The sequence below is a fragment of the Oculina patagonica genome, chromosome 8 (genome assembly GCF_052425735.1).
Source record: "Oculina patagonica isolate OP01 chromosome 8, crgOcupat, whole genome shotgun sequence".
Lineage (NCBI taxonomy): Eukaryota > Metazoa > Cnidaria > Anthozoa > Scleractinia > Oculinidae > Oculina > Oculina patagonica.
The window spans coordinates 4,364,533-4,384,565 of record NC_135765.1 but is presented as its reverse complement, the minus strand read 5'-3'; the positions used below and the strand labels follow the sequence as shown (position 1 = coordinate 4,384,565).

The 20,033-nt window shown below is 38.9% G+C and overlaps 4 protein-coding genes across 4 annotated transcripts in view; all 4 read left to right on the top strand.

Annotated features, from left to right (window-relative positions):
- Positions 1-12,939, top strand: part of LOC144664110 (dynamin-like protein 2) — a 125,151-nt gene extending 112,212 nt beyond the window's left edge. Inside the window, exons 2-4 of the mRNA XM_078525239.1 lie at positions 11,824-12,037; positions 12,360-12,661; positions 12,901-12,939. Of these exons, the coding sequence (XP_078381365.1) occupies positions 11,824-12,037; positions 12,360-12,661; positions 12,901-12,939 (555 nt within the window). The remainder of the gene's footprint in view (positions 1-11,823; positions 12,038-12,359; positions 12,662-12,900) is intronic.
- LOC144662977 (uncharacterized) lies at positions 1,750-10,740 on the top strand. The gene is made up of 4 exons (XM_078523903.1): positions 1,750-1,792; positions 2,672-3,449; positions 3,688-4,157; positions 10,498-10,740. Exons 2-4 carry the CDS (start codon positions 2,711-2,713, stop codon positions 10,738-10,740), a joined length of 1,452 nt encoding a protein of 483 aa, XP_078380029.1. The 5' UTR covers positions 1,750-1,792; positions 2,672-2,710.
- The window catches only part of LOC144663380 (uncharacterized), a 78,265-nt gene continuing 62,040 nt past the window's right edge, over positions 3,809-20,033 (top strand). The window contains exon 1 of the mRNA XM_078524304.1: positions 3,809-4,157. The gene's annotated coding sequence lies outside the window, so the exon portion shown is untranslated. The remainder of the gene's footprint in view (positions 4,158-20,033) is intronic.
- LOC144663397 (uncharacterized) lies at positions 13,316-19,148 on the top strand. Its single transcript, XM_078524325.1, has 5 exons — positions 13,316-13,334; positions 14,029-14,357; positions 14,897-16,063; positions 16,873-17,140; positions 17,608-19,148. The coding sequence occupies exons 2-5, from the start codon at positions 14,035-14,037 to the stop codon at positions 18,235-18,237; spliced, it is 2,388 nt and encodes a 795-aa protein (XP_078380451.1). The 5' UTR covers positions 13,316-13,334; positions 14,029-14,034; the 3' UTR covers positions 18,238-19,148.

Here is a 20,033-nt window from a genome sequence, read left to right as displayed (position 1 = left end):
AGTAAGCGCTTTTGCACTTCAAGAGGGATGGGCTCATCCAGTATGTTACGGACAACTTCACGAAGTGGTTCCGACATTTGAGGCATTCGCTCAATTTGTTGCTCAACAAACTCGTCGAATTGACTTGCTTTGTTCGCGGTCAACAAGGTCTTGCTGAAAGCCATGTACCTAAAAAGCGCAAATGTTCAATTGACATGAAGCCGCGAGCGGCATGCAAATTTGTGCGTGGGTGTCGGGGGTTTCCCCGAATAATATTTTTAGACGTTGTAATATCATGACTCATCGCCACCTGTCAAAAAAGCGTCGCGTGGCGTGACAGTCGCGGGCTTGTTTGAACATGTCAAGGGCTTGCCTGAACATGGTATGCAAATTTTGTTTTTTTCCGCGTGGGTAAACAAAGTCGGGGAATTTACCGTGACTCATTAACACTTGGCAAAAAACAAACTCCAGCTGCGATAAAGCGGTTAATTCTGAGGTGTTATTTGTGTGACTCCCTCTATACTACTCAATTAAAACTTGAAATTTTATCTAAGCTTGTAATATTCCACAAGAAAACAAAATTATGAATTAAAACTATTTTGCTCTACCTATTAGTCATTTGCTTGGCTTGCTTGAGCTTGCTCAGGTTCTTCATCATGAGTTGTGTTGTGCATTTCATCATCGGGAGCTTGAGAGACATTTTGCCATTTCCTTGGAATCTTGTCGAAAGAATATCGCTTACCGTTCACTAGTAAGCGATCGCCGATTATTGTCGCCTTGGTTCCCTCGCATTTTCTGGCATTTTTAAGGGCCGGCACGAGGACGTCTCTCCTGATCTCGCGAACATTTTGCGGTAAGTCCTCCGCCATTCTGGTTGAAGACCCTTTAAGGTTATGGCGTTGACGCCATGTGGAATCTCTGTCAGCGCGGCATGTGAACCTGACTATAATCGGCCTCGGTTTGTTGTTGTTACTTGCTCTCTTTCTCCTCCCGAGGCGGTGTGCTCCACAAAACATAGTCGCCTTTACTTTCCTCTGATCCATCTTAAGCTTGGATACCATGGTGTGTTTAATTAGGTCTGAGCAGCTTTCATCATCTGTTTCCGGAATACCGTGAAAAATAAGGTTCCAGCGCCTACTGTAAATGCTTTGCCTGATTAATTCATCTTCTTGTCTGTCCTGGTCGTATTCACATCTCTCTATTTTGTCATTCGCCTCATCTTGCTGCTTCTGCGTGAATTCGAGCGATTCCTTTAATTCCTCTACTTTGGATTTTAGCGATTTAATCTCATCACGAGCCCGGTCGAGTTGTTCTTGGAGCTCTTTTAATTGTTCTTCTTTGGTTTCATCCTTGGCCTGCAATGTTCTTATTAAGTCAAAAAGCTCAAGGTACAACACGTCTTCGTTGCCGCCATATTGTTCTTCTTCGGTCGAGCTTGGTCTGGCACGTTTTGCGTTGTCGCTTCGTTTCTTTGGGCTCTTCTTTGGCGTCTTTCCCATAGCTTACTAGAGATTAGTGAACATAGATGTTATTCGGAACACAATTCAAGCGGTTTCAGCGTTTTATGAGCTATTTAGCTCAACCTTCAACGGAGCCTCAAAAATCGTGTCCTTTCAGTGAGGCATCATCACCAGTCTTCGAACAGATTCATTCTCATGAACAGATTCATTCTGATAGTTACGTCATGCGATACTTGAAATCACGTGATATTTGATCTTCGTGATACTAAAAGTTCCAAGCATCAGGCGACAGTGGGTACAAAAGGCTGCCAAAGGGACATATCTTTCGCATGGGGAGCAGCGATCCTAAAATCGTGAGTACTATTCATGTGTTTGTCGTCTTTGTAAAATTAAAGTAGCGTTTGGAAGACAAATACGGTACCTTGTTGTATCAGATGTTATCTTCATGACCTTCTCAGAAACGCTGTCTGCAGTTTTGTGTCTAGCTCTCGTTTGATTCGGTATCCTTTCTTCGTAGTGCAAATATAAAACCTAGGTAGCCAGTATTTCGTAGCACATCAAAACGATTCTGTTCTATGGCTGACCCAATCTGCCCATAGCGTCAAATTTGCATCAAAGCAAAATAAACAATGAGTTTACCAAACTGAGACAAAAACTGTATTTGTAGTTGACAACCACATGAGATGGCGTAATAAATTGTTCAGTAAAATATGATTCGGAGGTGCTCTCAAGCTCCAGTGGAGAAAATCGGTTATTCTAAGATTTTTTAAATACTAATTAAGTAGGGGTGGGGAAACAAGCAGAAGAAAGATAACTATAATGAAATGGAATGTAAATTCGCCCGTCAAGCGACTTTGTTTGTGTTTATCTCCGTAAAACCAAGAGTCATGCAATTGAAGCTAAATTGGTGCGTTCTCCCTTGTATTTGTTACTCGTCCAAAGTCTGAAATTCCAGTTAAACATGTTTTGGTATCTCAACAGAGGAATCCCATTTAAAGTATATCTATCTTTCCTTAATTCAATTGATTTACGAACTTACATCATGAGTCACGCAAATGTAAATACACGGGAAATAAATGCTGCAGAAGTCACGCGATTCAGAGACCGGTACTGGCTGCCCGAAAATCCATGTAGAATCGAATGTAGAACGTTTCCATACTTTAAATAAGTGTATTCATGCATTTAGATACAACTTTCTAAAAATCTACTTTTCTCCTTTATATTGTTAGCAGATCTTATTTTCTCCTCGTGTTTGATCAGTGGTTCAAGACATGGCGTCCCTCACAGACGCAGAAGAAGGTTTGAGATCAACGGATGGGAAAGACCATTTTCACTTGTTGACACGACTTTTGATGTGTGGAGGTGTCAGACTTTTAAGAGAGAAGTTTGATTCTTTTCACTCACCCGCCGATCTTCCATTGAAACTAGTTGACCCTGCTATTATTGCCCAGCTGAAAGGAGCTAAACTTTCCAAACCAGAATGGGATTGCCTCTACCCTTCTTCTGGTACGTTTGGCAAGTCCACCGATTTCGATATAACTTTAATTTTTAGATTGTTAAGAACAATATGCAGTCTTACAAAGCCAACCACCGGATGGGACAATCTGCCAAACAGTACAGACCTCAGTCTTGAAGCAGATTTGGTGCGGATAAAACACTACCGCAATTCCATTTATGGCCACAACCAGAAAATGGAGATTACCTTTTCAGAGTTCTGTAATCTTTGGAAAGAAATCAGCGAGGCTCTTTTACGAATTGCTGCATCTATAAGCAATGCAAAGAGGGACGAATGGAAAAAGGCCATTGATAAATTGCTACGTGATCCTTTAACAACCGAGGCTCAGAGATGCGTGGATGAGCTTCAGTTATGGTACAAGAATGACATGGATGTCAAAGATGCAGTGGAGCAAGTGATACAGCAGCTTCAACAGGTTAACGTAGATCGCAGAGATCAACTCGAACACAACGTACATGTCGAAGATCGACTCCAACAGATTAACCAGAAACTAGGTAAACTTAAAAACAATGAATTATGATTTTTTGAATTTGTTAAGCGTCGGTTACGTAAACATTATTTAGTTTTCTTACTCCCAGTTTATGGTCCATTTTCATTTTCAATCCGCAACGTCACAGATAGCCCCAAGTTTAACAGTTGGGGCAGTCTTCAACGACCACCGCGCTTACCGTTGCCTAGCAAAGGCAGTTCACGTTTTTGTCTAAGGTTATTAATGTATTTCTATACTTTCAGATGTATTAATTCAAATCTCCGTGGAAAGAGTAGTAGTCAGATCTGAAAGGATGGTCGCAGTGCCTGTAAACCAAGAGCAACTACAGTCTGAAGGTGCAGAGGGGACATCTGGGGAACATCTTGAAGGAAATTGCCAAAGTGCTCCAACGGAACCTTATATCTGGAAAGTTATTCTTTCTGTTCATGAGTACTTTAACCAATTTCTAGAGTACTTGAAGGTTCAGCTTGGAATCGGTGTTGTAAGCTACAGCGTAGGAAGTTTGCTGATAACCGTGACATGCAGTTCATTGCAAATCCTCGAACGACTGTGGGAAGATTACATCAGCGGCCATCTTAATAAGGTGGCCGAACAAAATCTTGTTTCACCAGATGTTTTAGAAAAGCTCGGGCTTAAAGAGTTGAAACTGAAAACCGCAATTACAGAGGAGGAGTACAAGAAATGCAAATGGCTCTTTTTGGGTGCAGGTCAGGTGAGAGCGACTTAATACTTTAATTATTAACTGCAACCTTGGTTATTCGGTGCATTTCCAGCATACTGCGGCTGATTGATTCAACACACAGGTTATCAACTCATATACTTGTCCTCTTAGATAATACGATGCGTGGTGAGTTTTAAACTAAGCGTTTGCTCACTGAAAAAAATGTCGAACTAGTGAAATAATGTACATGTCACAAAAACACGTCGGATATGCCAGTAGCTTACAACAAAACCGACTCGACAACAAAACAAAAAGTGAAGAAATAGACAATTTTCCGAGCAAGAAACATTTCTAATCGTGAACTTGCGCTTTGCTCAGACAGTAAAACTTTTTTACCTTTCGTCAAAGTGACGAAGCCATCCTTATTCCTTTAAATTGAGAGCCAAGCTTGCAAAACCAATACAGGAATTAATTATTTAACGTAAAGCAGTTACACGAGATATGATGAGGAAGCAAGCCAATGCAACTTAAGGTGTCTCCATAGGGTAATCATGTGTGATGTGGCGCTCGCAGGCGTTATCTTTTCAGATCTGGTTTTCGCATTCGTGATTACTCCTATCAAATGAAACAAGCAACAATGAAATAGTGTTCTACAACCAGCTGTGTTAATAATAATAATGGCTTTAAGTCTTGAATTAATTCTACCTATACCGCGCGAGGTACCTCGGTTATTGTATAAAACTATATGGTTCCATCTTAAGCTTTTTGCTATGCACGTATATAAGCAACAGATAACTAGGTTAGAGTAAGCACTTTATAGGCGTAAGGGTAGGACGATAATGGAGTAAGAGGGTCTGGATGGGGGGTACAAAATGTCAGTTGTACCCCCCATCTACCTATACCGCGCGCGGTACCTCGGTTATTGTATAAAACTATATGGTTTCATCTTAAGCTTTTTGCTATGCACGTATATAAGCAACAGATAACTAGGTTAGAGTAAGCACTTTATAGGCGTAAGGGTAGGACGATAATGGAGTAAGAGGGTCTGGATGGGGGGTACAAAATGTCAGTTGTCAGTTAAAATTTTGGCCATTTATCAGTTGTCAGTTAAATTTTAGGCCATTTGTCAGTTGTCAGTTAACTGATTGTTAATAATGACCAAGTAGCTTAATTATTTTCTTTTCGCGCAAAATATAGCTAAAAAGGCACATACAATTTAAATTATATCATTAATTCAGAAATTGATAAAATAGTAACTTATTTTTCTCAATATCACTTTGATGTTGGAATCTTTGCAAGTGGCCTTCTACGAAAGTCGTTACTCTCCTCCACACAATATTTATTTTTTTTAGCTGATTTACTGCGATTTTCGCCAGTGTTTTAGCGCTTGAATTACAAATCAAATGATCAACTGATATGACTGAAATGTGACGACCGTGAACAGTGCGTGGCGCCCAGAAGCAAGCACACCGCCGAAACGCTTCAAAATTTAGTTATCCACAGGGCCACCGCAATGATGAATTATAGTGCACTCAACGAAATAACTTGATTGTGATTGGACGAGAGCATAACCTATTACTCTTCTTTCCGAAAATGATACGAACTCTTCCGAAGCGGGCGCGAAGTCTTCCAAAAACGTCCAAAGTTGGCCCCAAGACTTACGACGTTTATGCAAAGAATTGCGAAAGTTTTTTGAAGTTTACACCAGAAGTCGTCTAAAGACGAGCTACTACACGTTTTTACCGTTTCTGAATGGCCATGATTCATAGCACAGAAATGTGCTCGTAACTTTGTACTATAAATTAAAAATAAAGGCTCATGCAATTTTGTCAAAACGTCACTTGCATCTATTAATCACGAATTGTACGAGAAGTTCGAGGGATTCCTTTAGTAATTTCAAGACAAATCAGTGCCGTAGCATTGGGAGGGGAATATGGCGCCGTAAAAGCTTGCTTGAATCGATTTTATAACACCGGCATCAGCAGCCATCGTGATAGGCGCGTGCCCAGAGTAAATTTGGGATCTTACGAGAAATGGACCATAAGTTAAATTATTAACGAAACATGACACTCTTGCGTCCTGCTGCTACGATCTAGTATAAAAAGGTACATTTCCGACATTTGCTTAACGAAGAGGGTCTAACAATGTTATTTACAAAAGGTTTTGTAGGATATTAGGACAACTTGGTCTTTTGCCAGTTGTCAGTTAAATTTTAGGCGATTTGTCAGTTGTCAGTTAAAATGTTGGCCATTTTTCAGTTGTCAGTTAACCCCATCCAGACCCTCGGGTAAGGTTAAGGAGGCTCGCTGTAGTCTTTTTAGGGACGGACCATTATTTTTTTGGAGGGGGGGGGATGAAAAATATTGAAAAAAATTGTTTGCAGGGCCTGGAAAGACAAAATAAATTGTTTGCAAAAACGATATGTATAACAAAAAATAGTAAGAATATCGGAAAAAATGTTTTCAGAGGTGCATAAACTAAAAAAAAAAGTTTGCAGAGGAAAATTTTTCACCCCCCCCCCCCCCTCCAAGAAAATAATGGTCCGTCCCTTAGCCCTGGGGTGATTGTTTTGAAAATGAAAATTATCAAGGAAGCCAATCTTCAATTTTTGCCAAAATACACCGTAATGATCAAATATGACCAAAGTTTAATTTTTTACTTGTCACTTCGTCACAAAGGTTACCATAGCAACGATTGTTGTTTTCTTTTGTTTTCAAAAAAGCCTAATTTTCTCGAAATCTAGATTGACTCTTGGTATTCATTTTTTGATATGTTTAAGTTTAGTAGATTGACTAACTGTTGACGAAATTTTAGAAAAATCTGCAAGAGCGTAAACTTTCAAGTAAATCAAGAATGAAATTTTCAGAAAAATCCCGTTTTAATGTGAAATAGGCGCTTTTAAATTGTTCCGTAGTATTTTGAGCGCAGTTATTCAAAATGGAATGTAAATACTTACACCATCAAATACCATTAACAAAAAGCGAGAGAGTTTTTGCTTTTATATATATCGACTGCCGATTGTAGGAAACTACAAGAAGTTACAAAAAACTTCATTCTTGATTTACTCTAAAACGCTCTTACAGATTTCTCTGACATTTTGTGTACAGGTATTCAATTCACTATACTTGTAAATATCAAAAAATGAATACCAAGTGTCAATCTAGATTTCGAGAAAATCAAGCTTGTTTGAAAACAAAAGAAAACGACAATCGTTGCTATGGTAACCTTTGTGACTAAGTGACCAGTAAAAAATTAAAATCAGTTAAATTTTAATTTTATTGGTCTCTGGTCGTATTTTTCGTAACCGTAGACTCCAGTTAAACCATCAGCTTAGTTAGTTCTCATAATTTAGTTAAATTGAGGCCTGTTTTCTTGGTTTGAAGCAAGAATGTCAAACAGTTGATTTCTTTCTGTTGATCGACTGCCTTACTATGATTGGTTGAACATGTTTATGACGTAAAACCGCGAGGTGAAGAGAATTTACGTTTTGATGTTAAATATAGGGCACAATTTTACTTCGTTGTGCTTAATTTGCTTTGTGCTATTTTCTAAAAGAAATAGAAAACATGCTTTCCGTGTTTCTATCGATTTTTAGAATATAGCCGCTGTATACGCGTGATGGGATTCTAGCGGGCATTATTTTTTATAGTACATAGCCGAAAACTATAGAAGCCCGGTACCCTGGATGTGCGAACTGTTTGTCGAATTTCGCTGAACGCGCGACTTCGTCGACTTCGCCTCTATTCTCTTGTTTTGTTGTTTTAATGATGCTTTAAAGCAGCAAGTTTTTATCAGAAACGTTTTACATGCTTAAATGGAAGTAAGACAGTGCCAAAGGAAGCGACAGATGAAGAAAGAATCGTTGAAATTTGTTGTTTTTCTTTGGAGTTGTGTACGCCACTATTTTGGCGTGAACTGCCGAAATTGATTGGAAATTATTTAGCAAAACAAGCCGGACTCTAGAAACGCTTTGGGGTAAGAAACCTTTTTTTGCCACAATCTGAAGACAGAACACTCCACTTTTGTTCTTTTTAAATCAAAATTAGAGGCGAATTTGAAAAACTTGCTGGGAAACGAACGCATGGAAATTTTTCATTTGAATGAAATTGAAGTAGGCTTGAATGCGTATTAAATATTTCAACTAGATTTGTCGGCTTTGTGAGAATCTTTTGGTAGTCGGAGAAAGGACTATAATAATAATAAACTAAACTTTCACTTTTACCGATGTTGCGTGCGTTTGTAAATGCCGTGAGCGGCCGTGAGCGGCCGCGAGTCTTGTAAGTTCTGTACTCTTTTTAATGCTATATTCTAAACCCACTAGAAGATGGTTTTCCTATGTCCTATAAGAAAATAATGCACTTTTAAGGTCTATAAAAGCAGCTGAATGCCCTCGCCTTACGGCTCGGGCATCCACTAGCAGCTTTTATAGACCTCAAGCGTGCATTATTTTCTTATAGAACATGGAAAACCATCTTCTAGTAGGTAAATAGAAACACTCGTGAAAGTTTGGGAAAACTCGAAAAAGCTGTGGAAACACTCGCCTATCGCCACGTGTTCCCACAGCATTTCTCATTCTCCCAAACTTCCACTCGTGTTTCTATAACTCGATAGAAACATTGAACATGTTTTCTTAAGTAGTACATTATAACCCACCAATAAATTTCCTCGCAAGCTCATCGGATAAAACACATCACATGGTACAATATCGGACAACGGGTATCAGACATTATTATTCAACACATGCGCGCTCTGCCCATATATGGTCAAAATGTTAACGTTATCTGTCATCCATACATAACAGATATCCTGAGATATACGTAGGTTGCGAAGATTCATCCGAAATCTTGTAAAGCGCTGCATAATTACAGTTTTTCTATCTGCAAAATGTGTTTCAATGACAATTTGTTGAATAATAAAACTATTATCCTGCTCAATCTTGCGGAATATCGTTTGATTTTACTGAGCCACCTCGGCCTACGGCCACGTCGGCTAAGTATCAGGCGATATTCCGCGCGATTGTGCAGGATAATTGTTAAATATACCCCATCTGATGTGATATCGGGCATGTACTAAACAGGGAAGCACCGAAACAACGAAACAAAGAGACACTGAAACAAACGATCAAAAACTAACAGGCGTTTTTTTTCTTTCATGTATTAATTAAACACGACTCACACCGGCCGGCAATAAAGTGCACTTAACCGAAAGTGAAGTGAAATACCTGCAGGTCGCTCAGTCCAAGATGATGGATAGATGACAAAAAAACACTGTGCGGTATAAAAATGGATAAGACAAAGAAGGCGGCAAATTCCGTTAGAGTATGAATACAATTAGTTCATTTCAACGAGAACCTTTTGGTTCTTTGTCTTTGCGTTTTGGGGGTCTTGGCTGTTCAATTTCCGCTGTAGCTGTCAGAATGGCACAGTGTGTCAGGCTAACGTCATTATATTGCGAAATAGCAAAAATATCAGAGTTTGCATTAAAATTAAACGAACGTATCCGAAGCCAAAAACTGCAAAATCTAAGTAAGCCTTACCTGGTGTTTGCGTGGCGTATTGTGCTGTTTAAGAGCACTGGTGATTCCATCAAGTTTTGGTTCCACTGCATGTATTCAAACACGACATTATTGTAGCCTCATCCCGCTCCTTCTCCAAAAGAAACAAGAATTTGCTAACGAGCAGTTCTATTTTTCAAAAATTTTACTCGCTATTTCTTTTTTAATGATCAGCTGAATCTTTTGCATAGAACGGACAGAACCGGTGCAGATAGTCTACAAACACAGCAATGCAAAAATAGCGAAAGCTTGCACCATTAAATGTCAATACACTCTTTTTTTATAAGAATACAGTTTTTCCGACCCAGGCTGAATATTCTTATTTTTCTGCCGCTTTAGGCTGAAAATATTCTTATGAACATTCTTAGAAAATACCGTTTGACATTTCCGTTTTAGCAAGTATTGGGTAATCAATTACAACTGTTTGCTGATTTTGTTTCAACTAGAAACTATATTCTTTTCAAAATCTCAGCCTCGGGTTTATTCTTAAAATATTCTTAAAATTTCGCAAATTTCAGCCTCGATTTTCTTATAAACTAGATTCTTATAAAAGAAAAGGGGTGTAGGCAGTTATCATTAACAATGTCACAGTCAGCAATAGACAAGTTAAAATATTTTTCTAACTTGGTTCCAAGGCTTAGGGATATAAATCTAAGCTGAAAAAGAAATAACTTATTCAGGATTTTTTATCGTTTCAGTTTTAGTGTCTCGCTGTTTCTGTGTTTCCGGTTTCGCTGTACTGATACAAAGGATTTAATTGGGTGCAAGCAATTAAATACTTCTTTAACCAGTGTATTCATACTTCGTACGTATTTTAGTCTACCCGCTTTATTTCAGGTTGATTCAGTCGCAACAAACGATGAGCAACAAAAGATGTCGAAGCTGGACAAAATAGACGACCTGGGAGAATTTTGCGATATAATGAAATCCTTTGGCCTTCCAACGAAAGGAATCAAAACATTAGATCAGATGAAGAGCAGGCTAAGTGAACATTTAAGAGATTTAAAAGGGTCATCTGCACGAAAGATTGGAGAAGTAAGTATGCTCATTCGCCTTCCATTGTTAGCTATTGTTGGTTAACATATACTCGTTAAGTAGCAGCTACTGCAATAGTATAAGTTCTGTGCGACTGTATGCTCAGTTCGACGTTGGGGAGTGGTCATTTAGTAAGGGGGGGGGGGGGTTGGGGAGGGCGGAAAAATGTTGGCCTTCCCTCAATTTGGGTTCAAAATATCTTGGCCCTCCCCCAAAAAAATCGACCCAAAAAGTAATGACTCCCGCCGTGAGATAGTTTCTAACGAATCGGTCAATTTGCTCCGCATCATAGGAATCAATTTGGACACAGGAGTGTTTTACTGTCGAAAAGTTCAAGGTGGGACACCAATCGGCTACTGAGAGTTCTAGGAATTATATAACGGCAAATTATCTTGGGCGTAGTGTGCCTACTAAACAACGCAGTTTGTGAAAAGCCACTACGCCAATAAAGCTGAAAGATGTTGCAAGCCTCGGCCCAAGCTATAAACAATTTTAAAATACAAATTCTATTCGAAATTGGGGAGACATCAAGACTGGCTGCCAAAAGCTTATAATTTTAAATAATTTAACCAGGGAACGCCTTATTACTTTTTTTTCTAATAGAACTCGTCAAATATACTGTCCCTTTCGTTTATATTTTGTATAGGTCCTTTCTTGCTTTCCATGAGTATATTGCTTCGTGTTGTTCGCGGTAATTTCTTGTTAACTTGATCTCTTTTCGCGTAATATTTTTTCCTTTATAACTACTTCGGTCAATCAAACGCAAGGCGATATATAGACTCCCATCTAAATTTGCATAACATAACTAGTTTAGGTAGGTACTATAGGTCCACATCACCTGTATTGTTGCTATAGTTTGACCTAAGTATCGAATTAAGTATCATGTTATTGTATGTAAAAGTTTTACACAAAGGTGTCGTTAACGTTACCTAAAGTGTCTTATATAAACATCATTAAAAAGCTCGAATCAATTTTATCATTGACTTCGTGTGAATCTCATTATTCTGTCCTCGGCTGTTCAAAGGATGGCCAACCATTCACTGATTAGCATTACCAAAATGTGAACTAACAGGCCCTGCCTTTAATAAATCAATCTTAATTATTTCATTAATTTTATTTTTTTACTAGACCTTTCAAGTTTTATTAGAATCTTGCAAGACAGATGCATACAAACGCGGAATTTTGTGTAAACTTTATGAGGAGGCAGTGGAGTTCTTTCAGCAGTTGGACAAAGACTTCATCATGCAAAACCTTCAGGAAAGCTTACGAGATTTTAAGTCAACTCTGGAAGAAAATCTGAAAAATATCAAACCGAGGGATCAATATGTAGTTCTGGTTGCAGGTGTGTATTTTACTTTTAATCGATGTTACTGCCATAGTCACGCTCAAAGCTGTTTTCGAGCTTTTGTTGGTCACGTTCATACGTATATAACACTGACGAATGAAACTTTCCCATTTAATACTGTTCATGTAGGTATTAGCATGCTGTAAGACGCATGGACTTTCATCTCACTCGATTCTAGAAAACTGAGCTATAGCTTTTTTTGTATTACCCTTTCTTATTTGATCTAAATATATGTTGCTCCCATAAATTAAATTCCATTTTTTGGTTTACTGCTAATGTCATAATAGTTCACTGAGGCTGATAATTTTTTGGCAAACAGGTGAAACCAGTGCTGGTAAAAGCAGCATCATCAACCTTATTCTCGGAGAGGATCTTCTGCCATATTCCATTCTTAGCACAACATCAACGATATACGAATTGAAATATGGTGAGAAGCCCGCAATTGGGGTACACTTTAAAGATGGAAGCGGAGAGAGTCGTGAACCTTTCTACCAGGAACTTGGTCATTCTTCGGCGAGCTACAAAGAGGAGATAGAAGAATTTGTTCACTTAAAAGATGAACGAGAGAAGGGATCTCCATACAAGAAGATAGAGCTGTTTTGGCCACATCCTTTGTTCAAGGTAACATCAAATTTCGGAGTGTGTTGATGTATTGATGTATTTTATTGATACATGTATTGCCAGACATTTAATTTTTTAAAGAAATTAAATCACTTGTCAGTTACATTTTAACCGTATGTCATGCAGTTGTGGTTAACAATTTTCCAGAGGTCCGTTATTTAGCCTCATTCAGAAAATTTATTCTGGCTTTGTAGCAAAAGAATTCCAAAAACGCATTATATTTGTCCTGTTCATAACAGAATACTAAAGTTGGCCTGTGCGTACCAAGTGGCGCATAAGGCTTCTCAGGGGATTTTTTAATCATTTGGAGTTTTATGGAGTAGGTGGTAGGTGACAGGGTAAGGCGCCAGTTTGTGCACTTGTCTTCAATTATGCATTGACATTATACGGAACTAAATTAATCAAGCTAAGCGGTGACTTGTAGCCAGTTATTATATGTGTACAAGGTTTTTATCCTTTGTTTCAGTGGCATGCCTGTAAACTAGCTATCTCGAAGCTAAGTGCATGACCACTATAAGCAACATTTACATTTTTTACATGTCCTCATCCACGTGTTGTCTTTCTGTCTGTCTGTCTGTCTGTCTGTCTGATAATGTTTTCTTTTCGTTGGTTATTTTTGTCTTGTATAATGTACAATACCCGGCAATTTTCATTGCATGGCACCTTTGGAAAAGTAATTGTGATTTAATTTTGCAATAAAGCAGAAAAGTATATCGGAGCCTGGAACCCTTGAACAAACTCTCTGGAGCCTCAGGCATGGGGCCCTGCTTTTTGGTGGCTGGAGCGCTGGAGCCCAAAAGCCCTTTGTGTTGTTTGGGACCCTGTGTGATAGACATTATCTGTTAACAACACAATTCGAAATGTAGGGCAAGTACTGAGGAAATATTAATAGCGAGATTTACTAGCAACAATCCTTTGTTTTCAAGAAAGAAAATATATTAACTCGTATATAGTAGCTGATTTGTAAACATGATAAGTAAATGACTCGAACAGCTTAATTTCATCAACTTGTATTAATTTTTTTCATATTAATGGTCCCCTTTCAGTCCCTTTTGATTACCCCATTTCCACATTCCCTCGAATACAGAAAAACATGTCTTTCGACGAACCTTCACTATATCAAGCAACGATTGTATAATGGCCATTCAATTTTAGTACGACCAGAATGTTTCGTCGCGACCGTGCACCGTTCCGTACACCTTATTCTTTTTGAAAACTCCCTGGAACGGTGAGCTTTGGTCTCTGCAATAACCATTCAATACTGCCCCAGGGAAGCCGTCGTATGGAGGTTCTGCTGTATTGGTTTGGACCCCCAGAGACTTCCAAAAGGTCGTCCTAATTATTTTCATATTTTGTGCCCAAAACAGCTTGGTATGTTGCTCAACCATGCCACAACGCTGAAGGAGAAAGCAAACATGGACGTTAAGTTATTCACGTCTTGTGCATTATTTGTTTGCAACTTGTGGGATCAAATTCCTGCTGAAAATGTCGAGGAAGTGAAGAGGACACAAATTCAGAAACTTACCAAGAAGTTGGGAGACTTGGATCAACAGAAGCAGATCATTTACTTGTCGTGCCAAAGAGCGCAGCACGCACAGACGTATGGTGTCATAACTGAAGACTTTGATCAGCTGTTAAGTGGAATAAACAATCTTGTGATTTCTTCCATGCAGACTAGTCTGCAAATTTATTCCAGGTAAGGAGACATGCAAATTGCTAAAAATAGGCTTAATTATTTCTAAAACCTACAAGACGGAAAGAGGATAATATCTCGCAAGACGATATATTGTTTAAAGATCCCACAAAAAGTAGAAAATAATTTGCGCCATGCTTAGTCCATAAGAAAACAATACCGACATTTTCTTATTAACGTTCAGTGGGCTTTTACGGGAAAAATTAACAACTGCTTGCGATTTGCTGAAAAAGGGGAAAGAGAGATAATGTTAAAGGCTTCAGGCAGAATGAACATAGGTTAGCAACCGGATGCAATAAACATCAAAGATAACATGGAGAAAAACATTGAAAAATTTCTTAGTCTGGACAAAAAGCGATCAATGTCAATGAAGCGAACTCGTCATCAGACAGCGCTGAACGTGAAAAATTTATCAAGAAACACCCAATGCAATTAAAAAATGCAAGGCAAATTCATAGAACACATCTCTCTTTTTTAAAGCAGGCCATTTCAACCGCAAGTCATAATTAATTCATTAATTCATTGTTTTTTAATTAATACAGATGGCTCGAGGATGTCCTGTCTCGTGCCTCCACCCAAGTCAGGACACTGCTAAAATCAACGGACATGTCACGCCAGGAGACAGAGAAGAGGATGAAAAGAGTCATGGAAAGAATGGTAGAATTGGAAAGTTCGCAGGATCGCATTTTTGTCGAACTTAGTGAATATCAGTTGCAGGTGATAAAAGAGATTATTGAAAAGCTTGTAATCTATTTCAAAGCTGAAGAAACTTCTAACAGATTCTGCAAGTGGTCTTCGTGTAAAGTGCCTGATCCTAGATCGACATGGGAGGAAACTAAAGGTGAAGTTTTACAGTGCATTTCCGAAAGAGCCCAGCAGTACGTGCAGGAATGGGAAGATGAAAAGCATCATTTTGCACAGGCCCAGGTTGCTCTGATTAAATATTTTACTGAAAAGTACGACATCATGGAAGAGGAAATCCGAAAGGTCGAAGAAGATGCTATTTTTGGAGAAGTAGATCACGAAAGTCCTTCTCGTGAGCCTCCCAAACCAGCAATGTCTCGTAAGAACCTGCCCAAAAAGTCCATTGATGTCACCACTCCAGTTTGGTTCCGTCAAGGTTTGGCCTCGGTGGTAGTTGGTGCACCATTTCTTGGTGCTCTTACGCAGAAAGTCAAACAGAGCTTCCAATACAAAAAGAAGCTTGAGAGGTACAAGAAAGACCCATTCTCCTACATGGAAAAGAGATCTAAGAAATGCCTTAAAATCATTGCCAGTGAGGATAGGCTGCTTCCGTTTATAAGCGGACAGTTAGAAGATGCCGTTAAGTTCCTGACTCAGATCAGAGCTAAGATAGCACGACTGAGAGAAGGAGATAAGAAGTTGTATCATCAGCTGCTCACCGAGTCTAGAAGCAAGTTCGAGATTCAAGGGATTTACGAACCAGTGAGCACGCGCTTGGAGGAGTTAAAACGAGACATCACAGTGTTCAACGTCAAAGAAATAAGGAAATCAGATTTCTCAGGCGGGGAGTTAACATGGATCGAGGAAGAGAAATCAGTCATTGGAAGAGGAACCTTCTCGACCGTGTATTGCGGTATTCTTTCTCGAAAAGGAGAACCAGAAATTGAGGTGGCACTCAAGGTGTACAGCAATCCTCTTAAACGAAACAACGTGTGGCATTTTATTGACGAGGAAATAGCTCTACGGTTTGTTTTTTATATGTTAATTTTCCCGATCAGTCTTTTTCTATTGTGGTAGACTAAAATATTTCGCACAGAATGTTTTGTCACACAGAATGCTAATAGACGACCCGTAATTCGATTCTTTTCCATTGAATAATGTACAAAACATGGACCCTGGGTTAGCGCACTCCCTTCTTGACGGGCTCTTTAATTTTGACCACTGGACCCTCACTGTTGGACCATGACCATTTATGAATGAGTCCATCCCCGCCCTCCCCTCATTTGCGTAGCCGAAAAAGTGTTACTCATTTATAATTAAACACCCAATTATGTCTATTATTCATAACCTGAGGCAAACCAACCCAAACAAAAATAAAGCAGTGCCTTTGGAATTCAAAGTCACATGATTAATAAAAAAGTCAGAACCAAGACAAAAAATAAAACACTAAAGTCACGTGAATGGTTATGCAACTAGCTTCCATATGACCAATGCAACCAACTTATTTCCATAGGTAACGCTCCTTTCTTAACAAAAGTGGATTGCATTTTATATGCAAAAGAGTGCATTAAATTTGCACAAATGGGGGCTAGTGGTCCATGTACACGAGATGGTTTTGTACCTTCCCATTCCTAGGCCATTCTAATACTCTCCTGTAATGTGGCCAATGGACGTAACTTACCTAATCAAATAGTAGGTCGCTTTAAAGTAGTATAAATTACTACTTGCTGATCAACATATTATTACTCTTAAGATTATTGAAGGTTCGATGTTTTTTTATCTTAACGGTCAATTAAGTGAAGCTCGAATTTTGTTTTTTATTTACATTTTTCAGAGAATTGCGTCATCCAAACATTGTAAAGTTCTTTGGAACAAATCTTCAAAAATCACCGTGTGGAACCCAAGTGATGGTCATCTTAGAGCTCTGTGAGTGCTCTCTTAAAATGCACATCATGTCCCATCCAGAGAATGCTCCAGCCCGCTCAGAAGACGTAACAGTGAGAAAAAATGTTCTGCTCTGGGTATTTGACATTCTTGATGCGTTACGCTATGTTCACGAACAAGAATTTGTTCACCGGGATCTGAAATTGGACAATTTATTGGTGAGTAAAAAGTTCTTGATTCATGTTATTCTTAGATCGGAAAGTAAACCCTTATGTTTTTAAAAAGTAAAAAGAGACCAGAAAGGTCAAAGAGCGGATACTCAGTGTTGTTTAAGTTTCCCACTTATGATGATAATGATGATGACTGTGGTTGTGGTAGCTGTGGTGGTGGTGATAACACATTCTGTTTTTCCCAATCACGGGAGTACAGAACTTGTGCCACGTACCATAAACCCGTCAATCTTAAATGTTACTATATTACTTTTTTATTCCTCTATATTGCCTTTTTTTAAGCTTTAATTCTATCTTGGTTCTTTCTAAATTTTTGCGATAAAATCCTTTTATGAGAACTTCTTACGTGGTACCCGAAGCTAGCAATGATAGTATCAGCTGCGACGGGTGAATACTAAGTGCCACTTTGCAAACGACAACCATGCAAACTTCTATGTTGCTTTGTTTTTGTTAAGTTGACAGTTGACAACAAAGTGAAACTAACCGATGTTGGCGTGGCGAAACACGAAAGAGACATATCCGGTACAATGTGCGGTACCCTGCTTTACCTTGCTCCCGAAGTACTGGATGGTCGAATTTACAACAGCAAGGCTGACATGTACAGTTTTGGCATGATACTTTGGGAGATGTGGTATGCCAAGACAGCATTCCAAAACGAACTGGCTAGTCGATCTCATTTCAAGCTTCTGAATGATATAAGAGAGGGACTTCGCCCAAGCCACATTAGAGGCACACGCCAACCTTGGGGGATGTGGCAACTTGTCATGCAGACGTGTTGGGACAAAGAGCCACAACATCGGCTAACTGCTCAGCAGACCAGGAACGAGCTCGAAAAGCTTCAAAAGAAAATGGAAACACTGAGTGCGTTTCCTTCCGAAACAGCACTACACAGCTCCCCTGAAGATGAACTACCTGCTGCTGAACCAAAATTTTCTTCAAAGCCACAGCCAGCTCCAAAACCACGACTAGCCCCAAAGCCACAAATAGCCCCAAAACCACAACCAGCACCAAAACCAGATACACCAAAACGAGCATCTGTGTCATTTTCTGCCAAGAATGAAGATGCTAATGTACATTTTCAATAGCGTGCAAAAACAATGCAAGAACTCCTAACGGGACAATGTGTTCCCGTCGCCTACCGTGGAGGGTTCGTTAGACAATGACATTATTTACCTAATTGGCAAAGAGAAAACTATGCAAAAGCTGAAGCTAATAGCACTTTGATTTTCATTGACTATTTGGTGGATGAACTTAACATTTGCGTTGAAACAATCATTCAGAAATTTAACTTTGAAAGCCACCGCTCAGTAGAAATGGATAGTTTAAGCCATGTTCAGTTTATTTTCTTTCTTTTTTACAATATAGTTTATAGCTACACTCTTCGCTTTGATGCAAATTGTTTAAAAACAAACAATTCGTATCGAACTAAACGTTGATTACAATAAAGACATTTTATTGAGCTTGATTTACAAATTAAAAAATAATAATCATTAATTGTTAATGTTAGTTCTTCAAGGTAACTATCTAAGTTTTGGTATGGCTGCAAACACGATATCAAAATTTATAGGAACTGAAACCCCCGCGGTGGCTGATGTATTAAACATAGAACGAATATCAATAAAAACTAAGTAGTTAAAACTCGTTTTCAGAATTTTTAGAAACGAGAGTCCCACAGTGGCATATGTATAAACAAAGAACAAATATCAATTAAAACTGTATAGTTCAAGGTGCAGAGTATTTAATAATTTCCTGCAGTTACACATAAAAAAAAGTGCGCGCCCCGAGGGATGTTTATTTATCGATCGATTTCGAATAGCTAACTCTGAAGATGAGTAATGACCTAGACTGGGGCAGATCCGGGATTTTTCTTAGGAGGGGATGCACCATTAAACCACACCGTTTTTTCCCATCCTTTCGGCTGGGGGGGGGGGGGAATGCAACGCTACACACCCTCCCTCAAGATCCACCCCAGTAGATCGCAATCTAAAGTAGCCGCGCGAATTATTGAAACTATTTTTGAAAGAAATAGGGTGGGACGAAGCTCTGAGTAAACAAGAAAACGCGATGGTAATTTTAACAACGATTACTAAGTCGAAACAACGAACCTGTAAGAGAACTGAAGAAAACAGAACATGCAAACGTTAAGACTGCAGATATTGACTTCTGGTTTTGACTAATAAATAGTTACAGTCAAACCAGATGTTGTTTTTTGTACAACTCTGTAATGTTTTGCCGCAATGTTCTTATATTGATTGTCAGTTTTCTCCTGGAACTTGCAAACTTTTAAAAATTCAAATTTGATCAAGCAAGCAAGCAACCAACCAAGCGTGAACATCTAAGAAAACCCCTTACCAGTTTTCGTCACAGTAGGTTCCCATTCTGATCATGAGGAGAAATAAAACCGCCAAGTTGAATACTTCCCACCATCCTCTTTTCGACTGCAACGAAAACCCTGAGCCTGATAATATATTCAAGATAGCTGACTTTGTTTTCGCATTCCTTAAGGCCAGTTTGCCACTTGGGGATAACAAGTCTCGGGAAACATTAAAACATCATTTTAATAAGAAAACCATATTCATATTTGAACACTCGCTATGCCCAAGTGGCAAACTGCCCGTGAGGAATTGAAACAAAGTCAGCTATAAAAATTCGAATTAATAAGTTGACACTGGCCCTATCATGAATATATTATTGAGCACAAAGGTTCTCGATAGGCAGTCGAAAAGCGGATAGTTAGAAGTACTGAACTTGGAAGGCTTTATTTCTCCTCAGAATGGGAACCTACTGTGACGAAAACTGGTAAGGGGTTTTCTTAGATGATCATTTTTGCTATGCTAAGATTTTTTGGAAAACAAATGAACGAATACGTGATAGGTGAGAT

Excerpts from the sequence above, each read along its gene's own strand:
- LOC144662977 (XM_078523903.1), top strand. The coding sequence starts at position 2,711 with ATGGCGTCCCTCACAGACGCAGAAGAAGGTTTGAGATCAACGGATGGG. Across the intron at positions 3,450-3,687 it reads ACAGATTAACCAGAAACTAG|ATGTATTAATTCAAATCTCC; the intron begins GTAAACTTAAAA and ends CTATACTTTCAG. Across the intron at positions 4,158-10,497 it reads TCTTTTTGGGTGCAGGTCAG|GTTGATTCAGTCGCAACAAA; the intron begins GTGAGAGCGACT and ends GCTTTATTTCAG.
- LOC144663397 (XM_078524325.1), top strand. The coding sequence starts at position 14,035 with ATGTTGCTCAACCATGCCACAACGCTGAAGGAGAAAGCAAACATGGAC. Across the intron at positions 14,358-14,896 it reads AGTCTGCAAATTTATTCCAG|ATGGCTCGAGGATGTCCTGT; the intron begins GTAAGGAGACAT and ends TAATTAATACAG. Across the intron at positions 17,141-17,607 it reads TGAAATTGGACAATTTATTG|TTGACAGTTGACAACAAAGT; the intron begins GTGAGTAAAAAG and ends GTTTTTGTTAAG.